Source organism: Nothoprocta perdicaria, unplaced genomic scaffold (assembly GCF_003342845.1).
Source record: "Nothoprocta perdicaria isolate Ctin4 unplaced genomic scaffold, notPer1 scaffold_35, whole genome shotgun sequence".
Classification (NCBI taxonomy): Eukaryota; Metazoa; Chordata; class Aves; order Tinamiformes; family Tinamidae; genus Nothoprocta; species Nothoprocta perdicaria.
This window is the reverse complement of record NW_020455588.1, coordinates 2252230-2263355: the sequence shown is the minus strand read 5'-3', so window position 1 is coordinate 2263355 and position 11126 is coordinate 2252230. Positions and strand designations below refer to the sequence as shown.

Here is an 11126-nt window from a genome sequence, read left to right as displayed (position 1 = left end):
GGAGCCGCAGGGGCTGTGGGGGCTGCGGGAGCCGCGGGGGCTGCGGGGGCCGCGGGAGCCGCGGGCGGGCGCGCACCTGGCCGCGCCATGGACAGCACCTGGGAGTCCCTGCAAGGCATCATCGCCCGGGCGCTCCCGCACAGGGACCCTGCGCTCGCCTTCAAGGACCGTAAGTACCACGTACCTGGCTTCTCCCGCTGCTAGTGACAGGGTTTAATCCACATTTCTGCTACAGGCAGGGCAGGATGAGAGAAAAGTTATTAACCGGCTTGTATTTGCATGGGCTTGACAAGCTATAATCCTATTTTAATACAAGTATCTAAAATAGATCAATGGAAGATTGCTCAGTTTTTAACCGTGTTTCAGAAGCTCGAGGCAGAACTTTTTCCATAGCATCATTAGTTCAATTTAGTAACATGCTGATCGTGTGGTAAGATCTTCACTGTTTAACACTCATGGAAAAAAAAACTCTATGTCCCTTCCCTTTCTTTCTCTGGTAATTAGTTTGTCCTCTTAAATTACACATTTTAACTAGTGTTTCTATAAAACTCTAAATATCAAAAATCAAAATCTTTACACTTCTGTTTAACAGATGCAAAGCAAGGTGCTGTTTAAGCACAAGACGTTTTCTTGCAAGTACTTCAAATATGATTTTTTTTCTCCTATATTACACTTGTGGAAAAAAAATGCATTTTTCTTAGCTTACCAAACTGTTCACATAGGTACTGTATTTACTTTTTCCTCCTTTTACAAGCTGCATGTAGCTATCTCTGGTGAATCATCACTAGTTCTGAAATACATTTGAGCAAGTGCTGCATAATAAATCGGTCTGATGCATCCTATGAAACAAATGGCCTCAAAGCACATCATGGAAACAGAAGTATAGGCTTTATGATTTTTTTTTCAGCAGAACTATGCATGAAATGAAATGCTATTTAATTAATAAAGTTTACAAGACTCACCCACAGTCCCACAGATTTCATATTCCAGTGTCTGGAAGACAAATTAAAAACAGATAGAAATCAATAAACTCTGCATGCCCAAATCCAGATCTACCTAAGCTTTTTGACTGTTAAATTTAAGAGCTTGCTAGGTGTCATTTGAGTTTAAAATTGATCAGTTGTGTCATGTGCAGACAAATCTGGGATAACTTTTAAGATGCTTTTTCCTCACCTTCAAATCTAACTGTAAGCTATCGTGTCCCTGAGGCAGTGTGGAGGCATTTATTTACTCTCCACTTTATTTGTCAACAGCTGCCTTAGAGTTAATAAAATCCATCTTGTACAATCAACTGCTCCTTAAGCTGCTACGAGAGATATGACTTTAAGTACATGGCTAGTAAAGGACCCAGGGGAAATGCCTGCATACTTCGGCATTTAACTTCTCTATTTGCCAAATTCCCACGGTTGTAGTCACACTAAAAAACTGTGAGACTGCACATTTCCAGTTGTTTGGAAATGAGAAGGAATATTCACGGGGAAAGATGCTACTCTCACACGACTGTGGTATTAGGATCCATGCGGAAACCAAGCGGGACACGTGTTTGGGAGGCCACCCGGCAGGAGGCTGTTGTGCTGCTGGATAGCTCTGCGCTAGCATCGCAGCCCGGGAGCTCGCAGCGGAGCCCCCGGCTGCGCAGAGCTCCAGCGCGAGGCCGGGGGAGGGAGAGGGATGTTCCCTGTCGGAAGTTACCCTTGGGAACTAGCTCCTGCAGATCTACTGACAAGGCTTTTATTGGGAGTGTACGTACAAGCTCCTTGGACAATGTGGTTGTGACCACCCACAGATCTCAGGGTGGGAACGATGATTAAAATGAAAGAAAAGTGTAAGTGGGTTGGAGTAGCCTTTTTCTTTAGGTTTTCAAAGGCATGAAAGGAACTTCAAAGGAACACTAATACCAAAATAACCTCCATGGGCTCAATGCTGCTGCAAGCATTTACCATCAATCCAGACCGGTGGCAGAAGTTCACAGTGCCTTGGTCTATAAAGTTGGGTAAAAGCTTAGATCTATGCTATCTGCAGCACAAAGTTAAATTCAAAAGATTAGGTAGTGCTGTCTCACCTCATCTTATTTTTGACAGCATTGGAACAATATGAGCAGGGATTAAACTATGGGGAAAAAGATAACATCATATGTTTCTCTGTAAGAGCATGTCCACAGTTCTTACAGACACATTTGTTTCTGCTAAAGCCTGTAACTACCAGATGAGAATGAAAACACCCAGCGACCACACTGCTGCTCCAGCCACTTTTGTGGCCAGTGGCTCCAGCCACTTCTGTCAGTGGGCAAGGGCACTGTCCGCTGTCATGGGCGGGACTGGATTTTGCAAGGAGGAACCAAGTCAACCACTTCCAGACAAACGTTTCTCCAAGTGCAGAGGAGGTGGCAGGGGGACTGCAAAGGGATGCAGAGCTGGGTACATGGGCAACAGGACCTCGGGGCTCTCTGGTGTCTCCCACTCACTCCCCATCACACAAAACTCGGCCTGTATCTCTAGTCAGTCCTTGCACAGACACAGGCAGTGGGACAGAGGGCATGTCTTTACTAGGTGATCCTGTTAGATGAAACAGGCTGCAGAGGCAGGAGTCTCTTAGGGTAAATGGCAGGAGTGGGCCTGAGGGTAGACAGAAGTTAAAAACGCATGTTAGGAATGATAGAATTATAAGAATCTCATAGATTATTGGAAGTCTTAGAGGTTACAGAGAAATGCTGTTAATTTTCTTTACGTTTCTCCAAAACCTTCTCAATATTTTTGTGAAACATTATTGAAATGAGGCAGTATTATTGTGAGTTACATAAATCGGAAGGAAAACATGGCCCTTGTTTAAGACACGTCCTGCAGTGTTTGAGAGCTGTTGCTGTCCCTACTCGGTAGCAAGATCATTTCTATCACTACCATCCTGATGTGCATCCAGATGGGTTATGCTGCTTAAATCTCAGATAATGCAGGGGTCATATCAGCCACATCTGCTGCCACGCAAGCTGGATGTGACCCAGCACTGGGGTGACCTGTGCCCGATAGCAGGAGAGGAATGAGAAAGTAAATCACTATGTGATTAAATTCTTTGTCCTGTGCAAATTAAACTCGTCTCCCTTCTCTGTATGTATTACAAGAAACTGGTGTACTCTGACTACTGTTCTTTATCTTTTTCTTTCTTTTTTTCTTTTTTTCTTTTTTTTTTTTAAATGTTCTCTGAGGAAAATGTGGAGACTCAAGCAAGGAAGGAGGCTGAGCTTATGAATTTCATAAGCAGTCCAAGTAAAGACAAGTGGAGAACAGTAGTTTATATATTTCTGACAGCTGTCAGGGAATGTAATGCATCAGTGACAAGCTACCTTGTTTTTATGTCTTTTAGTATTGTCCTTTAGTTAAAATGTTGATTGGGGTTGCATTTCCTGCATGAGAATTAGTTTTGTAAGCTGAAGAAATGAAAAAAGCCCTTCACCTAATGAATTGCCCGATCAGAACTACTCTAACCTCTTCTACTGCAGGAGAAATTTCCTGTATTATATTATGACCAACTTTATATTGAAGCAACTGTTTGAGACCCAAATATAAGTCAGAACACAAGTCTGTTAAATACTGTAGAATCACAGAGTAGATTCTCTGCCTGAAAATGCTTCCAGGATAAGTAATATACCTGTACAAGGCTATCATCACTCAAGTTTTGCTTTGGTAAAGTATCCAGAAACTCTCATTCTAGATTTAATATTGGATGATATTCTGCACAGTATGATTTTTAAAAATATATATTAATCTTACTAGTAACTCTTTTCGCAGATATTTCTAGTTCTTAACCCATACACTAGATATTAATTATGAAAACTAAAAGAATTAAATAGCACACTATAGTCTAAGTTGGAGCAGGAAAAATAACTAAGTACAGTCCTGGTCCAACATCAAAGTCAAAGACCCAAAGTCAAAAACCCAAAGACCCTGAATCAGGCACTGTATGACCCAAAGAAACAATACTGCCAAAGATGTGGTTTCTTTGAGGGAGTTATTGCTCTCTTTTCTTTCTTTCTTTCCCTCCCTCTCTCTCTCTCTTTTTTTTTTTTTTTTTTTTTTTTTTTCCTTTTTTAAGAAACTGCCTATTTCAAGATGTTAGGAAATGCAAAAGTCTTTGCAAAAGTATATTCCTAAGGAAAGTAGAGAGTGCTTAGAGCAAAATATTTTGGTCCTCAGCTGCAGGAGAGAACAAGACCCAGGCAAGCAGGCAGGGCAGAGCATTCCCCAGCAACTGTCTAGAGCCAGGAGTCTTGGATCTAACCAGGCAAATTTGCTGCAGCATCCCTCAGCATTCCTGCTGGCCACAGGGCACGGGAGAGGCAGGAGCTACCTCTGAGCTGAAGGGACCCTGAGGAGGCTACATCCCTATCAAGCCTGTTCTCTAGCTGACCTGCTCCATCCCTGTGCTGCTTTCTGCTGCAGCTAGTCTCCACCACAGATGCAAGAGAGGATAAATAACTAAAAGCATTAAGAACCAAAGGAGAGGTTCCTTTCTTTCTCCATACACAGTCTAAAGACCTTACCACAAACCTGAATTTAAAATCTAAGGTAATGTCAAAGCAAAGACTCCAAGGAATGATGAATCAATTCCTATGACTGGTAAACTGTTCCCAAGTCTACTATCTCAGTTGGAGTACACCACCTTGTTTCAAGACTGAATTTATAGAATTTCATTTTTTACCACTGTATCTTATTACACCCTTGCTTCAAGGCTAAACATGTCCTAGTATCTCATATATATTATCATATATCTCAAAGAAACCTAAGTACTTCCACAAAGGTTTTTTTATCCCCTGACTTGAATTCATGGTTCCTAATGGAATTGCTTTATAGCTAGTTGATTGGTGAACATTTCACCGAGGGATTTCAGATCAGTATAACTGCAATGCATCATTTTTTTTTCCTGGCACTGACAAACTCTGTTTCATCTGCATATTTTACCATCAAAAAATTATGCCAGCAGTAGGCTGATGATTTAAAGAAAAATATAGTCTAAGAGCAGATCCTTATAGGATCACAGTAGGATTAGCCCAGTTCACTTATATCTCTCCATTACCCACTGAGCTTTGTCAGTGAATCAGTCCTTACTCTCTTTAATGTGCACCTTGCTAGCTCTGTGTAATGCAAGCTTTCAAATTCAATGTAGCGCAGCAACAGGAAGTCAGATGTCTTGGAAAAATATTAAAAAATTAAATTTTAACAAACCACTGCTTTTTCCTTAATAGATTCTGTGGAATTTATAATGCCTTATATCAGTAATACTCATGGGTTTTCTGTTGCTGCTTTCATTGCAAAACTAACCATTCTACAATTCTACATAGCTCTTTTTAGATCCTGAAACTGTATTAGAGTTCTGTTTTTCCCAAATATTGTTAAATAAGAATGTAAACCCTATACTAAGCTGTCTCTGGCTCTTGGTTAGTTGTTTTGACAGCAATATCTTGAGAATCCCTAATCTGAGCAGACAGTACCCCTCCTTATTTTGTTGTAAGTGTTAAAACTTCCTTTTCAATTTATAACACTGTAGGCAAGGGCTTCTTGCCTCATTCGAAGCTCAAGAGACTGAGGTGTTAATAAACCATACTCAGTTATTATCCTTCCTTCCCTTTGGTATACCTGAGCCCCTGACTTCTAGCTAGCCTCCGTGCCTGCTAAGCAGCTGCTCTACAGAAGTGCACCAGTGTTTCAGGAAACTTTCTGCAGCTACACCATTTCTCATCTGCTTACCTCTCACATCTTGCCTTCTTTCTTCCTTTATTTCACAACCTGCTTGGGACAAATGACTCTTGAGGATGCTGTCCAGCTGATTTCTTTCTGTTTGCTGTTTTGCTCTAAAGTCTTTGAAGTCCTTCAGGAACTGTCAGTATCAAATTGCTGCTGCTTTTCACCAACAGAGTCTCACCTGTCAAGTCAGATGATCTTTTCTTCCTTGGTACTTGTCTCTTCCTCTTAGGAGTTTTAGGCAGGATTATCTAGCATGGGATTTCTGATCAATAGTTTGCCTTGGCCTACTTGGGCTTACTTTATTTAGAGATCTGTTTGCCCTGCACTGAGTTACCTTCGGTTGGTTTTTACAAATTGTTCCTTTCACTGTCTTACTGAATACTGCACACCTACAAGGATATTTTTTTCTGAGACTGCAAGAGAAATGGGGAAATAAATAAGGCTTCTAGAACTCTGTCAGAAACTGCACCATTTGGCAATAAATTCCTCTTTACTGCACAGTTATGTAAGCCTTGCAGGCTTGTACCTTCTCGTGCAAAGGCACTGGGTGCATTCCAAATATTCACTGCGTAGTTCACTGAGGAAAGTTTTATGGTTACTTGGTGCAGACCCATGGCTCTGATTGTCAAATGACCCACAGCACCTTCACTCCCCCACACTACCTAGAGACATTTCTGCACCAGAACACAGACCAGCCTCTGTATTTCCACAGAAATTCCATGAGTAAAGAAAGCCAGTTCCCAGTCCAAGTGGGCAGCTAGCTATTGTGGAAAAGGGAAAAGGCCCTTGAAACCCTCGGCACACAATCGGTGCCCGAGTACACACCACAAGATATTGTGTTTATTGTAGGCTCAGTTTTGTTCTGGCTTAGAGGAGATTTTAGGCTTGCTATAATTTGTACTACACTGCATAGCTTAAATGACATAGGGAGTACAGTAATTATAGCATGGGAACTGGCATATCATAATGCAATCCCTACTAATGTGCTAATATATAACAGCTTATAAGCATATGACAAGGTTGTGGAAAAAATAATTAGTATTTCCAACTCACATGTGTAACAAATTTCCAATATATGCATATTTACCTTTACTTAATCAGTTTAAAATATGCAAAACTAATCCAAAGGGAAGATATGAACCTTCCATTAAAAACCTGCTGGTCCCCACCTAAATTGCCGACCTTTTGGTACAGGTTTAAACAATATCTGTTTGTTAGCCTGAACCCAATTTTAACAGCTACCCTAAGATAAGTGTGTTAAGTTACAAGCCATAATAGGATACAGCTGCAGGAGGGTGCACTTGTAACTTATGAACTTTGCTTAAATGATACGGTTTTACTGATTATGTGCCACAGCTTGATTTAGAGATGTAAGACAACTTTACTAGCCTTTCACTAAAGAATCTTCTTTAATATATTTCATATTAGGGTTTTGTTGGTTTTTTTCAAACTCAAAAAGCTTGTATTTTTCTCTGCATTCAGGTATTAAATTAACTTCATTAAGGCAGTTAAAAGGATTTTTAGAAAAGGTTGTTTTAAGTTTAAAAATGACAAACTAGGTGGTTATCTTATCTCTTGACAGCAAAATGTTGTCAAGGACATAACTCCAATCCATTCCACTGATAGATTCACTTGGTTCCTGCTCCCATTAGCCCTGCTAGTCTTATCCAAATGCCCTTTGCTTGGGCATTCTCTCGTTTGGGTCTTGTTACTTAGCCTTGGTTAGGGCAAATACCTAGTCAGTATTTTTAACAATAACCCCAGAAATGCAGAACTTCCCGCCCTCCTCATTTTCCAAGAGCAGAGGTAGGGCCCTTCCTACTCAGAGACGAGGAAAGAAGTGGAAAATAATGTCATATTTTAAGATCAGTTTCATCATTTCATCACTTCCAAATCCAGTTGACATAAAACAATATTTCTGAATGCTGAAAAGAGCTCGGGGTTCGTTTAGGGTAAGTGTAGCACAGCAACCTGTGTGTTTCTGCTGTACAGATCTCAAAGTTTCCAAGCAGTCTGCTCCAGAAATACAGGTGAGGGACGCTTCAAAGAGGCTACCAGGATTCACAGGCTAGGACAGCTTCAGCAGGTAACACGCTCGGCTCCTGGGCATCTGAGATGCTTTTCCAGTTGATTAAAAATCAAAAATAAGTAAATCTACATTAAAAGATAATCTCCCCACCTCATAACTAGACATTACAACCAAACAGACTAAGGTGAAATCCTTAACACTCACAGATAGAAAAAAAATATATAGAAAATGGATAGATGAAATTCTTGACCTTGAACCCAGTCATACTTGCACTATGTAAACCTCTAACTTAAAAAGTTTGCGTAGGTAGGGAGCATATATGCAGTATTAGGATACAGTATTGTCTGGTTGAAGTTCTTGGGGGATTTCATCAAAAGCAATATAGTTAACTGATTCTGCAGCTCACAATATATGGAACAGGAATTTTTGGAGCACAGAAAGTTAAATTCTCAAAAAAAAAAAGTTGTCAGTACATACAAATAGTCATTATTTTGAAAGCTTTAATAATTTTATAGGCACCTTCAAAAACACAAAAATCATTTAGAAGAGAGTGGTCTTTCAAAATGAGATGTAAACTGCAATGTTCTATTTACTCACCATTAAACCTCTCAAGTGAAAGCAAATCTTGCTGTTTTACCTGCGGATGGCTACTGACTCCTCAAAATCCTCATGAGCAGAGCACAGAATTATCCCACTGCAAACCGACTGCACGCAAAATCCTAATACACAGCGTATGGTCAAACACCTTTCCACCTGAGGTGTTTAAAAACGAAGCTAAGGAAAAAGAGTTCTTACAGGATAAATGAATATTGGGAGATCTTAACAAAATATAAGTAATCATGGCAGTGTCTTAGATTGAGCAAATAACTCGTTGCACACTTGAGTACATCTTTCAAGTCTTCTTAAATTACTACAAATATATATAATATATAACAAAATTATTTAAATTAATGATTGTCAGGCATACATTTTTGCAAAAATTAAATTGATTTTTAGTAGACAATAATCAAGACTCACAGTGTGTACTTGAGGATCAAGTGTTTAGGGCACATGCTTTGGTTTAAATTCAGTTAATCTATTGAAAATTTCTATGTTATTTTAACCGCATGACAGTAAGCTTACTGATACAAGCTAAATTGTTGTAAGTCAAATTAAAATCAGCATAAAAGCATTCTCATGTAACACTGTTAGGCTAAATTAAAAGCTAGCACTATGATCACAGATTCAGTCCTGCCATTAGTTAACCTGATACAATTCTGTGTAGATCAGCCTTTTGAAGCAACAGCTTTGGCTAGCATTAAAAAAAAAAGAAAAGAAAGGAATTACAGCAAAAACTGCTGCTCTGTCTTAGGACGTTACCACTATACACATCACGGATGCTTCCCATTAAGTCAGGCTTTATGGATATTCCTCATCCACTTCCGTGTGAAAGCAGGCTCCTTGACATACCATACCCTAAGCAGGTTTCCACATCCTATGCAGAGACAGCCAGCTGGAGCAGCAGGTTTCCTAGCAGGTTTTCCCAGCCAGCCATTCTGATCCACATGCAAGTATCAGCTCAGCTGCTTTTGAACTGCTTGTCACACTACTTTGTCATGGCGACTCACTGCTTACTTGTCCCCTGGTAAAATATTCCTGTGGCTGTATGAGCTGCCAGCCAAAGGCACATTTCCGTGTTTAAACTAAAAGGAGAGGGGCTATTTTATTTATTTACTTCCTGAGTATTGCCAAAAAAAAGTATCTCTTTGGAGCCCTTAAAAATCCTTGCAAATATTAGTTAGTACAGCAAGGACAGCTCTGGCAGAAACTCGCAGCCAAAGAAAGGCAGACTGTCCAAATGCTGAATTTCCTTCAGGAGTGCTCTTGGACAAGACTGGAAGTAAGAACAGACGTTGTACATCCTGTACTCTTTCCACTGCTATACCACCACAGAAAAATGAGACACAAAGATCTCACTCATGCGAAGTATTTTAGAGGGCTAGCTGTTACTATTGTTAGAATTAAATTGGCCTACTACTGCTCTTGATAAGCAAAATCACTGCATTTTGTGGGTATTTCTTCTTCTCTGCCACCACAAAATCCACGTCCCAGGATTTCTTTCTCCTGCTTTGCAAACTGTTGCCCGAATGTTGCTGAGACACTCAGCAGTTTCAACAGAGCAGCCAGCTGGGGCACTGATCCGTTAGCTGCAGAATATTCAACCTGGTGATAAGGTTCAGATCAGCTGATTCGTTTTTCTTTTTTTAAACAAAAGCTGTCATGCACAGAGTAGATTATAAGGCCACCAGAAGTACTGTAGGTTGGTTACTTTAACCACTGCATTTGATATTTTGGCAGACACTAGGTTATTGTTTCTAACGACTGCACCATTTTACAACAATTATTTAAAAGGCTGAAGTGCTTTATGGCACCACCTGAAGCCTAGGGCATTCTTGATATTGCTCATTTTTATTATGATTTATTTCCATCTGACTCCTTTTTGCCCCAGCTGTGACCTTTTCAGCACAGGAGTGAATTTCATCAATGCCATTTCTTTATTGAAATGGCACCTTCTATTGAATTGTCAAGTTTAGAGCTTGGATAGTTGACATTCATAAAATTTATGCCTAATTTCAGCTTTCTCTTAATGGGTTTTACCCAATACACATGTGCATGCTCTATGGAGCAGAAGGTCTAATAAAAGACGTGCAGGCATTTACATCAAAGAGAAACTCTCAGACAGGACTGGCTTCTCAAACACTCCTTCATCAAGGTGGATTACCTTATGGGCTCTGTTTTGCTTGGGAATTACCCTGGCTAAAAGTCCAATTCTTCACTCCTCATGTTCACTATTACTCACAGTTCCTAATAAGCGAGTAACCGCACTTCCTGAGTGTAAGGACTGGGTCACCAACTCCAGTAATTGCTTAATTTTTCTGGCTCTCCGAGCACTGAATGTCAGAGATGAGAGGCAGGTAGAGCAGGTCCCGCAGCTAACAAGCACCGACAGTCTCAAGAGGGGAATAAATTGCAACTTAGAAAAGCAGCAGCCCGTCTCTGCGGTAAGTTTTCCTATATTGCAGTTTTTCTCAAAGCTCAGCTGCGCCCTGACAGATGTTTCCTGTTTCCCAATATGTTTCCTGCTAGAAATATCCCTATCCAGTAGCTCTCTTTAGGGCAGCACCATGCTCGAATGCCAGGACAGCTGCGCAGCTTCAAACGCCCCGGTGCCAGAGCGGGAAGGTGCCCAGCGTGCCCGAGCACACACGGAGCAGGGCGCAGCGCTCGGCCAACGCAGCGGCCGGAGCGCAAGCGGGAGCCAGAGCCAGTGCTGCCCCGCTCCATGTCCCCATCCCTCCCTGGCCGGATGCCCGAGAAAAGCT

The 11126-nt window shown here is 40.9% G+C and overlaps 1 protein-coding gene across 1 annotated transcript in view; it reads left to right on the top strand.

Moving 5' to 3' along the window:
• The first annotated feature begins 87 nt into the window (after positions 1 to 87).
• LIX1 (limb and CNS expressed 1) overlaps positions 88 to 11126 on the top strand; it is a 34160-nt gene continuing 23121 nt past the window's right edge. The window contains exon 1 of the mRNA XM_026044109.1: positions 88 to 169. Coding sequence (XP_025899894.1) covers positions 88 to 169 — 82 coding nt within the window. The remainder of the gene's footprint in view (positions 170 to 11126) is intronic.